At 41.9% G+C, this 13,970-nt stretch overlaps 1 protein-coding gene across 8 annotated transcripts in view; it reads right to left on the bottom strand.

Moving 5' to 3' along the window:
* Positions 1-13,970, bottom strand: part of adarb1b (adenosine deaminase RNA specific B1b) — a 520,712-nt gene that overhangs the window by 47,845 nt on the left and 458,897 nt on the right. For all 8 annotated transcript variants that reach the window (XM_060930270.1, XM_060930273.1, XM_060930271.1 and 5 more), the window contains 2 exons: positions 11,547-11,715; positions 11,179-11,330 (listed from right to left, as the gene is read on the bottom strand). In XM_060930270.1, the coding sequence (XP_060786253.1) occupies positions 11,179-11,330; positions 11,547-11,715 (321 nt within the window). The remainder of the gene's footprint in view (positions 1-11,178; positions 11,331-11,546; positions 11,716-13,970) is intronic.

Raw genomic sequence — 13,970 nt, 5'->3', positions numbered from 1 at the left:
CCCCAACTGCAATGAACCAGCTTTGGTGGGGCCCAGGTTGCAAAAGGTTGAGAACCCCTGGTCTAGTCCATTTATTTCGAATGGTGAACTGAATTATATACACTCGTCAGCCATTTTAATCGGAAAACGTGTATGCGCAGTGCGCAACTATTACACTCTTACATTCTTACAGCACGATGACATAGTGGCCAGCGCCTCTATATGAGGCAGTAGACACAACAAAAATTATTTTGACCTTTTTGGTGACCTTGACCAGATGACCCTCAAAATGTTGGAGGTTCTATTTGAGACCAATGCCCATCTATCCTGAAGGTTTCATGAAGATTGATCCAGCTGTATTCCCGTAATATCATTGACAAAAAAAAAATCAAAGAAACCTGGCCAAAAACAAGACCTCACCCCACTTACTCCGTAGCGGGCGAGGTAACAATGCACATTTTTTTTGTTTGTGTAAAATGTTAAAAATAATAATGGGTTTAGTATTGTAAACAAAATATACTACAGGTTCACCATATCTTAAATAAATTAAATGGTATATATATATATATTCTATCCACATTCACTGGGTATGAGCAATCGTGCACTCTGACTGCCTATTCTACTACTAGGATATCAGCTCATATACCATGAGTAGAGAAAAACAAAATGGCAGCGTGCATCAAGTCAGATACCTCACTTTATCATTAAGTATTTAAAAGAAACAGAAATAGCTAAACAAATACAGTTTTTTTTTCTCCCCAATATCTCCTGTTCCACACTCCAGCCCAGTCGGTGGCGGTAATGCACCTTTAAGTTGGTTTGCCAACCAAAAAAAAAAAAAACCCTAAAGAAGAATCAGAAGAAAATGGTGGAGCATGTTGCTGAACCAGCCTAAGACGAAATAAAAACTCTACTCGAAAACAAAACCCCAAAAAATACAAAAAAAAAGCAACAAAATATGGAATTAAAGTGTTTGATGGTAAGAATGTCTCTTTTTTATTTTTCAAGAATTATTATTATCGCATTTTTCACAAATTGCGACTGTTATTTCGCCAGTTTGTTTCTATTCTAAACGGAAATGATTTTGTCGGACGTTTTGTATAAAGTTTTTCTTGATCGAATTTGCAAAAAATAAAAATAAAAATGCTCTGTTCCTCAAAATCCAGCGATTGTGGATAGAATAAAACAGCTATTCCACTCAATCTCGTCGTACATGGGTTATAGCTAATGAAGCGTGTTGCGCCGAGTTGCCTATAAGCCATGTATGACTCGATTTCGTGGAATAACAAATATCCATCCATTATCTGTAACTGCTTATCCTGTTCAGGGTCGTGGGCAAGCTGGAGCCTATCTCATCTGACTATGGGTGAGAGGCGGGGTACACCCTGGACAAGTCACCAGATCATCGCAGGGCTGACACAAAGACAAACAACAATTCACACTCACTCACATTCACACCTACGGTCAATTTAGAGTCACCACTTAGCCTAACCTGCATGTCTTTGGACTGTGGGGGAAACCGGAGGAAACCCATGCAAACACGGGGAGAACATGCAAACTCCACACAGAAAGATCCCCGTCGGCTGCTGGGCTCAAACCCAGAACCTTCTTGCTGTAAGGCAACAGTGCTAACCACTACACCATCGTGCCGCTTAACTGTTGAATATATATAATTTATTTATTTATAAATTCTCCCTAAAACTTTGATTGGATAAACAAAGTGTCTGACCTGAGGATTTCTCTATAGCAGAAATAGAGTTCCAAAGTCGGCTAAAATGGCCGGTTTCTGTGGCTTCTGGTGTTGTTTGAAAGCTACTGAAGAGCTGTTTTTAACTAGTGCAAGAAAGAACACAATCACGTGACCATTGTGCACTCTGTCATGCACGAATGTATCGTTACACCCCTTCTGACTAGTCTACATTTCCCTGTCCCACATTACTTGGTGTGTTTGTTACTATAACAATCAATCAGTGTGGATATGTGAGCAAATCCCGCTACAGTTCCAACAAATTACATGACACTGACTGCTTGGAGTTTCCAGTGTAAACAGTCTAAATTTAAGAAATTTATCAATGTGGCAATTTTTCATATTTTCTCCTAATCCAAAATAAATATTTCAACATATAAGAATTATGTTGTTATTATGTTACACAATATGACTCAATCAAGCTTGAACAAGGTTACACTGTTCAAGGGATCCTCCAGTGGATTTATTCTCAAACTTATTTTAAGTAAAAGTAGTCGCAGATTTCAAAAATCAAACTTTCATTTTCGGAGACCAAATAGCGTTTGAGAAAAATTAATTTTCTGTAAAATATCAGATGGGCTTCCTGCGGTGGTGACGTATGCGATGATGTCAGGTAGTGGTCGCTTGGAGCAATTCGGCTGTTTATATTCTCTGTTTACATCGTAGTTTTGCTAGTTTTACAAGTAATTTACCAAATGTATCAGTTTTTAAATAAGTATGCCTCATTGTGTAGCGTATAAATCTTACAATGATGCTAAAAAGAAAGCACAAGCTGGAACTAGACTGCATTTCCACAGAGAAAATGCAAAGTGTGCTGATCAGCTGTGGCAAAGTGTCACCGACAGGAACTAGATCAGACATGAGACCTCATCTCATCTCATTATCTCTAGCCGCATTGTCCTGTTCTACAGGGTCGCAGGCAAGCTGGAGCCTATCCCAGCTGACTAAGGGCGAAAGGCGGGGTACACCCTGGACAAGTCGCCAGGTCATCACAGGGCTGACACATAGACACAGACAACCATTCACACTCACATTCACACCTACGGTCAATTTAGAGTCACCAGTTAACCTAACCTGCATGTCTTTGGACTGTGGGGGAAACCGGAGCACCCGGAGGAAACCCACGCGGACACGGGGAGAACATGCAAACTCCGCACAGAAAGGCCCTCGCCGGCCACGGGGCTCGAACCCGGACCTTCTTACTGTGAGGCGGCAGCGCTAACCACTACACCACCGTGCCACCCGACATGAGACCTCACGCTGCAAAATCTTTTTTTCACATGATCTACAGAAAGTGAGTGTGTGAGAGACAAAGTGTGTGTTGTGTGCATAGTATCTGCGTGGCATAGTGTGTGTAGTAGCGTGTGCCTGCGTGCTCTAAAATCTTGGTTTTAACTGGCTCAACTCACAGTGCGATGAGACACTTTGCATTCTAAAATCTTTTTTTTTTTCATGATCTACAGCATCCTGAACCAGTGTAGTCTGCTTGTATACAGCTTTTGGATCGACGCACCCGTTTTCACGTTCTTGTCGTTTTCCTGTCATTTTTTCCCCCCATAGGGAATGAATGGGGCTTATAAATCGAACCGTCCTGCTGGGACACGCTTCATCAGAGACCCACCGAACTTCATTTGATACCTTAGGCTACCTCCCCCGACGCATACATGCAACTTGTTCTGACTCGTACTCATCTTTTCCTTTCCTTTCGCTTATCCCCCATTCATTTTCCCCCCATTCAAATGAATGGAGTTTCGGGAGAAAAAATTTGTGTCATGTCGCACTGCTCTCTTCGCGCTCTAAAATCTCTACTTTAACTCAAACACACTGTTAATCTACACAGCACCATGTAGATCATGTAAAAAAAAAAAGAAAAAGATTTTAGAGTGCGAAGTGTCATGTCGCACTGCGAGTTGAGCCATTTTAACCCAAGATTTTAGAGCGTGAAGCCACACTATCTGTAGATAATGTAAAAACGATTTTGCAGCGTGAGGTCTCATGTCTGATCCAGTTTCTGTCGGTGACACTTTGTCACAGCTGATCAAGCACACTTTGCATTTTCTCTGTGGAAATGCAGTCTAGTTCCAGCTTGTGCTTTCTTCTGAACATCACTGTAGCATTTATACACTACACAACGAGGCATAATTATTTAAAAACTTATAAATTCGGTAAATTACTTGTTCAAGAGTGCTCTGAGAGCACAATGTCCCCCGCTGTTAACGATGCCATAACTCTGGTAAAATGCAACTGAATTGACTGAAATTACAATATGTGTATTAACGACATATAACAAAGAATCCTGTCAAGTTTTGTGAAATTCCTCCAAAAATTGTGAGAAGAGTTGATTTCAGAAGGTGAGCACCCTTCCCGGGACGGACGGATGGACATCACCATGACATAATCCCCCTTCGGGCCTTTCAGCCAACGGGGGATAAAAAATTTTGCCAAATTACATGAAATTCCTCCAAAAATTGTGAGGGAAGTTGATTTCAGAAAGCAAGCACACCTTGATGAAACTGCCAAAGTACAAGTTTGTTAATAATCAAGGGCATACCTCTGGGAAAATTTGCCCAAATTAAACGAAATCTCAATATATGTGTATAACTGTCATATAACAAAGCCTTTTGCCGAGTTTGGTAAAATTCCTCCACAAATTGTGAGAGGAGTTGATTTCAGAAGAACGTACACCCTCATGAAATTGCCAAAGTACAAGTTATTTAATCAAGGGTCCAAACTCTGGGGGAAATTTTCACAAACGAAATTAAATCGCGGGCGGCACGGTGGTGTAGTGGTTAGCGCTGTTGCCTCACAGCAAGAAGGTCCGGGGGTTCAAGCCCCGTGGCCAGCGAGGGCCTTTCTGTGCGGAGTTTGCATGTTCTCCCCGTGTCCGCGTGGGTTTCCTCCGGGTGCTCCGGTTTCCCCCACAGTCCAAAGACATGCAGGTTAGGTTAACTGGTGACTCTAAATTGACCGTAGGTGTGAATGTGAGTGTGAATGGTTGTCTGTGTCTATGTGTCAGCCCTGTGATGACCTGGCGACTTGTCCAGGGTGTACCCCGCCTTTTGCCCATAGTCAGCTGGGATAGGCTCCAGCTTGCCTGCGACCCTGTAGAACAGGATAAAGCGGCTAGAGATAATGAGATGAGATGAGATGAAATTAAATCGCAATATGCATACAACCCCGATTGCAAAAAAGTTGGGACAAAGTACAAATTGTAAATAAAAATGGAATGCAATAATTTACAAATCTCAAAAACTGATATTGTATTCACAGTAGAACATAGACAACATATCAAATGTCAAAAGTGAGACATTTTGAAATTTCATACCAAATATTGGCTCATTTGAAATTTCATGACAGCAACACATCCCAAAAAAGTTGGGACAGGGGCAATAAGAGGCTGGAAAAGTTAAAGGTACAAAAAAGGAACAGCTGGAGAACCAAATTGCAACTCATTAGGTCAATTGGCAATAGGTCATTAACATGACTGGGTATAAAAAGAGCATCTTGGAGTGGCAGCGGCTCTCAGAAGTAAAGATGAGAAGAGGATCATCAATCCCTCTAATTCTGCGCCGACAAATAGTGGAGCAATATCAGAAAGGAGTTCAACAGTGTAAAATTGCAAAGAGTTTGAACAGATCATCTACAGTGCATGATATCATCAAAAGATTCAGAGAATCTGGAAGAATCTCTGTGCGTAAGGGTCAAGGCCGGAAAACCATACTAGGTGCCCGTGATCTTCGGGCCCTTAGACGGCACTGCATCACATACAGGCATGCTTCTGTATTGGAAATCACAAAATGGGCTCAGGAATATTTCCAGAGAACATTATCTGTGAACACAATTCACCGTGCCATCCGCCGTTGCCAGCTAAACCTCTATAGTTCAAAGAAGAAGCCGTATCTAAACATGATCCAGAAGCGCAGACGTCTTCTCTGGGCCAAGGCTCATTTAAAATGGACTGTGGCAAAGTGGAAAACTGTTCTGTGGTCAGACGAATCAAAATTTGAAGTTCTTTATGGAAATCAGGGACGCCGTGTCATTCGGACTAAAGAGGAGAAGGACGACCCAAGTTGTTATCAGCGCTCAGTTCAGAAGCCTGCATCTCTGATGGTATGGGGTTGCATTAGTGCGTGTGGCATGGGCAGCTTACACATCTGGAAAGACACCATCAGTGCTGAAAGGTATATCCAGGTTCTAGAGCAACATATGCTCCCATCCAGACGACATCTCTTTCAAGGAAGACCTTGCATTTTCCAACATGACAATGCCAAACCACATACTGCATCAATTACAGCATCATGGCTGCGTAGAAGAAGGGTCTGGGTACTGAACTGGCCAGCCTGCAGTCCAGATCTTTCACCCATAGAAAACATTTGGCGCATCATAAAACGGAAGATACGACAAAAAAGACCTAAGACAGTTGAGCAACTAGAATCCTACATTAGACAAGAATGGGTTAACATTCCTATCCCTAAACTTGAGCAACTTGTTTCCTCAGTCCCCAGACGTTTACAGACTGTTGTAAAGAGAAAAGGGGATGTCTCACAGTGGTAAACATGGCCTTGTCCCAACTTTTTATGCCTCCGCCACCGTAAGGTGCGGAAGGCATTATGTTTTCAGGTTGTCCATCTGTCCGTGTGTCCGTGCGTCCGTCCCGCAACCTTGTGAACGCGATATCTCAAAGGCTAATGAAAGGAATTTCACCAAACTTTCACCATTTGTGCGCTTTGGGACAAACATGAACTGATTAGATTTTGAGAACAAAAGGTCTAAGGTCAAGGTCACTGTGAGGTCAAATGTCTGTCCAAAAACCTTGTGAACACAATATCTCCAAGGCTGATACAAGTAATTTCACCAGGTCAAGATTACTATGAGGTCAAATGTCCATCCCCAAATCACAACTTAATAAGGTGTGTAGTCTACCGGGCGGAGGCATCCCCATCGACGCCGTTGGCGTCGAGTTCTATCTAGTTTGAGATGTGTTGTTGTCATGAAATTTAAAATCACCTAATTTTTCTCTTTAAATGATACATTTTCTCAGTTTAAACATTTGATATGCCATCTATGTTCTATTCTGAATAAAATATGGAATTTTGAAACTTCCACATCATTGCATTCCGTTTTTATTTACAATTTGTACTTTGTCCCAACTTTTTTGGAATCAGGGTTGTATTACCGTCATATAACAAGGCCTTTTGCCAAGCTTAGAGAAATTCGTCCAAAGAATTATGGGAGGAGTTGATGTCAGAAGGCGAGCACACCTTCATGAAATTGTCAAAGTACAAGGTTGTTAATCAAGGGCTGTAACTCTGGTGAAATGCGACCAAATTGAACAAAATAACAATATACGTATTCCCAACATATACCAAAGAATCCTGCCAAGTTTCGTGAAATTCCTCCAAAAATTGTGAGAGGAGTTGATTTCAGAAGCTGAGCACCCTTCCCAGGATGGATGGATGGATGGAAGGAAATCACCACGACGTAATCCCCTTTCGGGCCTTTCGGCCAGTGGGGGATAAAAACTAGCAAAACTATGATGTAAACAGAGAATTTAAGCAGCCGAGTTGCTACCTGACGTCATCACATACGTCACCACCGCAGGAAGCCCATCTGACATCTCATCTCATTATCTCTAGCCGCTTTATCTTGTTCTACAGGGTCGCAGGCAAGCTGGAGCCTATCCCAGCTGACTACGGGCGAAAGGCGGGGTACACCCTGGACAAGTCGCCAGGTCATCACAGGGCTGACACATAGACACAGACAACCATTCACACTCACATTCACACCTACGGTCAATTTAGAGTCACCAGTTAACCTAACCTGCATGTCTTTGGACTGTGGGGGAAACCGGAGCATCCGGAGGAAACCCATGCGGACACGGGGAGAACATGCAAACTCCGCACAGAAAGGCCCTCACCGGCCACGGGGCTCGAACCCGGACCTTCTTGCTGTGAGGCGACAGCGCTAACCACTACACCACCGTGCCGCCGCCCCCCCCAGCTGACATTTTACAGAAAATTCATTTTTCTCAAACACTATTTGGTCTCCGAAAATGAAAGTTTGATGTTTGAAATCTGCGACTACTTTTACTTAAAATAAGTTTGAGAATAAATCCGCTGGAGGATCCCTTTAAGCAGCTGTGTCAGCCATTTCTGAATACACACAACTTCCCCCACGTAAATATTGAGGTAAATTTGGACTTAATCCAATGACTCTGAGTCTGGCTGCCACTGTGCTTGTTAAACTGATTCTTTACCCAATAAAATAAAATAAGGTCTTTTCCAAGTCATTTTTGTGAAATATATTTATAGCTCATTATGGCTGAGGTGTCCAAGTATGTTAGAGACAGAAAAACCCCAATTTTGTGTGATAGAGTTCAGCCACAGTGACATCCAACAGGCCATGGCATCTACAAAGTCTTAATGACTCAACTCTCATTTTATTAAAGTGAATGTAACGTCTCTAAGCCACACTTTTTTCCTTGTACAGATCAACAATCGTTATGCTGATTGACCGTGTGTTTTTGAACCACAGCTGATCCAAAAGGGCATAAATTAATGGAAAATCAATAAGATCAGCCGATATTCATAGAATCTGCCGAGACTGATCTGGAAGATCCTGAAGGGGTGCGTGACGTCACATGTGTAACAATCCAGGTATCGATTTTGTGCATGTGTGCAGCAGTGGTTAGAGCAGTCTCGATATGGAATCACGTTTTGGAGAGAATTCTGATAGTGATTGGGATTCTTATATGTCGGATGAAGGGGTGGATGATTATCAAGGATATTCTGGAGTAGATGGTTATCTTTTCAAGCCCCTAAGATGAGAAACTGCCAGTTCACTCAGTTCACAACAGTCTTCTGTAGTGCGCGTGGGATGGAGAGATGGATCAATAGATAGATGGAGGGAGATGTGCAGAACGTGGTGGTTACCTTTCATCATGTTTTCCTGAACAAAACTAAAAACAAATCGAGCCTTGCAATATTGCAATCTGAGAGCATTTAACACAGTTCAGTTAATAATTAATGATGATGACTGCGCGTGTGCGTTTTTCTTCCTGTTAAACTGCATCAGATAAGATTGGATGTCGCGAGCATGTAAATGCTGCTCATAATCCTGCATCTGGTGCGCTGTGTGTGTGTGTGTGTGTGTGTGATAATAGTGGAATCGATGAACTGTCCAAATGTCAGATCAAATGTCATTTATTAAATAAATGGGTTTCTGTTTTGCTCCAATAATTCCCATGTGGTCGTTCTGGTGGTGATGAACACTTGATGAATCAGATTTATTATTAGTCGGCGACACGAAATCTGCCCGCTTCATTTGCACAAACCTCACCCACTGTCGCTTTAGATTAGTGTCATTTCTTGGAAATTCGTGAACTGAATGTCCTGTTGTATCAGGATTTGAACATCCAAACACAACGCAGCACTTTCACATCGTTATTTTTGTAAGATTCCAACAACAATATCCAATTTCAATGAGTAAACAAGCACGGAGTCAGATGAACGGAAATGACCCAGATAACCGGGGTTCCACGCGTGACATCATGCGAGATTAGCCAAGAGGCAAGGCTGCTTTTTTCCGGGATCCAGAAGCCGCGATTTATCGATAGTTTTATGCTTGATAATAAAATAACAAATAATTAATATTATTTTCCCCCCTGCTTTATTAATTCATTTTGGTCGTTACGAATGATACAACCCCGATTCCAAAAAAGTTGGGACAAAGTACAAATTGCAAATAAAAACGGAATGCAATGATGTGGAAGTTTCAAAATTCCATATTTTATTCAGAATAGAACATAGATGACATATCAAATGTTTAAACTGAGAAAATGTATCATTTAAAGAGAAAAATTAGGTGATTTTTAAATTTCATGACAACAACACATCTCAAAAAAGTTGGGACAAGGCCATGTTTACCACTGTGAGACATCCCCTTTTCTCTTTACAACAGTCTGTAAACATCTGGGGACTGAGGAGACAAGTTGCTCAAGTTTAGGGATAGGAATGTTAACCCATTCTTGTCTAATGTAGGATTCTAGTTGCTCAACTGTCTTAGGTCTTTTTTGTCGTATCTTCCGTTTTATGATGCACCAAATGTTTTCTATGGGTGAAAGATCTGGAATGCAGGCTGGCCAGTTCAGTACCCGGACCCTTCTTCTACGCAGCCATGATGCTGTAATTGATGCAGTATGTGGTTTGGCATTGTCATGTTGGAAAATGCAAGGTCTTCCCTGAAAGAGACGTCGTCTGGATGGGAGCATATGTTGCTCTAGAACCTGGATATACCTTTCAGCAGTGATGGTGTTTTTCCAGATGTGTAAGCTGCCCATGCCACACGCACTAATGCAACCCCATACCATCAGAGATGCAGGCTTCTGAACTGAGCGCTGATAACAACTTGGGTCGTCCTTCTCCTCTTTAGTCCGAATGACACGGCGTCCCTGATTTCCATAAAGAACTTCACATTTTGATTCGTCTGACCACAGAACAGTTTTCCACTTTGCCACAGTCCATTTTAAATGAGCCTTGGCCCAGAGAAGACGTCTGCGCTTCTGGATCATGTTTAGATATGGCTTCTTCTTTGAACTATAGAGTTTTAGCTGGCAACGGCAGATGGCACGATGAATTGTGTTCACATATAATGTTCTCTGGAAATATTCCTGAGCCCATTTTGTGATTTCCAATACAGAAGCATGCCTGTATGTGATGCAGTGCCGTCTAAGGGCCCGAAGATCACGGGCACCCAGTATGGTTTTCCGGCCTTGACCCTTACGCACAGAGATTCTTCCAGATTCTCTGAATCTTTTGATGATATTATGCACTGTAGATGATGATATGTTCAAACTCTTTGCAATTTTACACTGTCGAACTCCTTTCTGATATTGCTCCACTATTTGTCGGCGCAGAATTAGGGGGATTGGTGATCCTCTTCCCATCTTTACTTCTGAGAGCCGCTGCCACTCCAAGATGCTCTTTTTATACCCAGTCATGTTAATGACCTATTGCCAATTGACCTAATGAGTTGCAATTTGGTCCTCCAGCTGTTCCTTTTTTGTACCTTTAACTTTTCCAGTCTCTTATTGCCCCTGTCCCAACTTTTCTGAGATGTGTTGTTGTCATGAAATTTCAAATGAGCCAATATTTGGCATGAAATTTCAAAATGTCTCACTTTCGATGTTTGATATGTTGTCTATTTTCTATTGCGAATACAATATCAGTTTTTGAGATTTGTAAATTATTGCATTCCGTTTTTATTTACAATTTGTACTTTGTCCCAATTTTTTTGGAATCGGGGTTGTATATATTTATTTTAAAGCATTACAATAAGGCATTACATACACTTTAAGAACAGTAAACCAGCAAAGCACAAACAGGAAGTAAACAAAAGTGTTAATGACTGTGATGAAAGTGACATGCCGTATAAACGTTTTAAAGCTGGCTAACCTTCAACGCCGGCCTCATGTGGGGAGAAGATGCGAGCGTCTCCACATGGTGATGTGCTGATGTACAGGTGAAACTGAACGTTGTCCTTGAGCCGGTAGCCATGTTTCTCACACCGGGTGAAAATGGACTTCTCATGCTCCTCTTTGCTGTTACTATATAAGGATGAAAAAACAGATGTTACATTCAAATCCCTTTGAAACGTTCTTTCTAAAAGACAGCGTTATAAACCACGTCAGAGACGTCGTGCTTTGAATAAGACGCGCTGACGGATTGACTGCGGAACAGCTGTGTTCCACTCCGCCTGAAAGCGGCTCTGATGTACAGGATAAACGGAGCTGTAATTTGGTTTGATGTAATGAGTGTCTCACCTGAGGAAGTACTCCAGCTGCATGTATAGGTAGCGGAGAAGGGAGCGGCGGGCGATGATTTCAGCGTGGCAGTCGTTAAGTGCCAGGCCACGGTCGCTCATGTACTCGCCGTTTATGCACTTGGTTCCAGTGGAGACGCAGATCACCTGGGCCTCCTTCACATCAGTGCCTGGGATCAGAAGAAACATTACACTGAAGGATCCATCTAAATGTCTAAAGCATCATAGCAGAACTAGAGTCCAAGCATGTTCAAATAAGCAGCTACTTCATTTAATAAATAATTTTGGACGGTAAAATGTTTCCTGAACATCACTGAGGATGGCCAGAGTTGAAAGAAAATATCTTGCAAATAAACAAATCGAGCTAAAAGTTGGTCTTTACGTCTGTCCTTTATTTTAAAAAAAGCTGCAATTTGAATTTGTTCTTAATCTTATAACCACTAAAGTGATGAAAATAGACGGGACTGTTTTTTTTTTTTAAATCAGGGAGGCCGCCATAACTCCATCGTGCGTGATGTCATTTTCCGCAAGCACAGTGGAGGTGTCCGAGTGCATACTGGTCTCAGCGGGGTGAAGTATTCTATCAGGGACGGTTGGAAACAGATGTAAGCGCAGAAGATCTTTATTATAAAGAAAAGCGCAAACAGGCAAACCGTCCAAATCGGCAGGCATACAGTATATCGTGAACGGTAGAACAGGCAAAAGGTCGAGTGAGGCGCAAACAGAATATCGTAGACAGAAGCAGGTTCAAAAACAAGGAACAGGAAATCAGTCAGGAAACAAGGCTCACTAAGGTGTCAAAACAACGCAATACTTCGCAAAGTCAATCTGCATTCGGTGTCCTTATATAGGCGTGCTGATTGCGTCTTAATCCCGTGCAGGCGCGTCATTCATTCACAGTGCACGTGTGAATCAGTTCAGAGTGCACCTGAGAGTCCTTCTGTTGTGACAATGAGACTATAGTATAATATTATGGTCTAGCATGACTTCTCGGTCAATTTGTTTGCATTTCTCAACAAAAATTATGGCAATGCAGGATTAGAAAAGGAATCAAAATAAAGTAGTGGCGAGTTTGTCGTCTATTTTATTTTTTAAAAAAAACCTGCTTATCTTCCAATCTGTTTGATGTGCGACATCGTATGCTGTCGTGCTGAATCCTATGTCACACAGCCCCACGCTCATTTTCGTCTCCTAATGCATCCATGTATCTAACTAATCCAGTCTGGCTACGCCCGGGGAAATGGCCCAACGGACTGATGTTACAACTTTAACATGGTTTTTTAAGCTAAAGTCCGCTTAATATTTTTTCTTCCAGCACACCTTGTAGTAATGTATAACGATGACATTTCATAACCCCGTAATTTCAAAATTTCCTGGTTAAACACTTTACAGGAGACACACCCCTTTTCCACAAGTTTCCACAGTTCCCTGAGGTCTTAATGAAATGTCTGTGACATGCTTTGTGCAAAATACCACAAGGGTAAAGCACCACAGCTTCCTTCTCACCAGTGCCTGATCTCACTAATGCTCTTGTGGCTGAACGGGCAAATCCTCAAAATCTAGTGGAAAGCCTTCCCAGAAGAGTGGAGGTTTTAATAACAGCAAAGCGGAATTAATTCTGGAACGGGATCTTCAGAAAGCGCACACATGAATGCGATGGTCAGGTGTCCACAAACATTTGGCCATACTGTGTATATCGTGCAGTCTGAGGATATCTATTTCCAAAATATGACAAGCCCCAAATTCTTGCGCTTTTATCAATGGAACCGAATGCTCACGGATCACCAGGGGTGGACAGTGATGAAGTACATTTACTTGAATACTGTACTTAAGTACACTTTTTAAGTATCTTTACGTTACTCGAGTATTTTTTTTTTAGAAAACTTATGACTTTAACTTCACTACATTTGAAAGACAAATATCGTACTTTTCACTCCGCTACATTTCTATCAAGGTCCTCGTTACTCGTTACTCGTTACTATGAAGCGGCTTTGAAAGTGGATGTTTTTTCTTTTCTTTCCTAAAACGTGATTGGTTTTTTCGCAGGTGACACTGAGACAGCCGATCAGTAATCACTAGGGTCACGTCACGTCCATAGACTGTATAAAATCAAGTTCAGTGATTTCTCAGCAGCGTTATTTAACACGATCAGTTGAAGGCAGAATGGAAGGAGGCGGTTCTTCTGGGGAACGCACGCACCCATGAACCCATGTTTCAGTTTCCTGAAAGGATTAAAGATTCATTTTGTTTTAAATGTTTGCTTTGTTCACCTAAAACGAACCACATCACGGCCTACAAAAACTCGCCGTCCAACCTGCAGAAGCATATTGAGGAATATAAACGCTTTATTCCAAGAGAAAGCTTGTAATGAAGTTGTCTGTGCTTTTAGAGCTCGCGATAACATTGCAAACATAGCTATGCAGTC

Source organism: Neoarius graeffei, chromosome 9 (genome assembly GCF_027579695.1).
Source record: "Neoarius graeffei isolate fNeoGra1 chromosome 9, fNeoGra1.pri, whole genome shotgun sequence".
Taxonomy (NCBI): Eukaryota; Metazoa; Chordata; class Actinopteri; order Siluriformes; family Ariidae; genus Neoarius; species Neoarius graeffei.
This window is presented reverse-complemented; position numbering and strand designations above follow the sequence as displayed.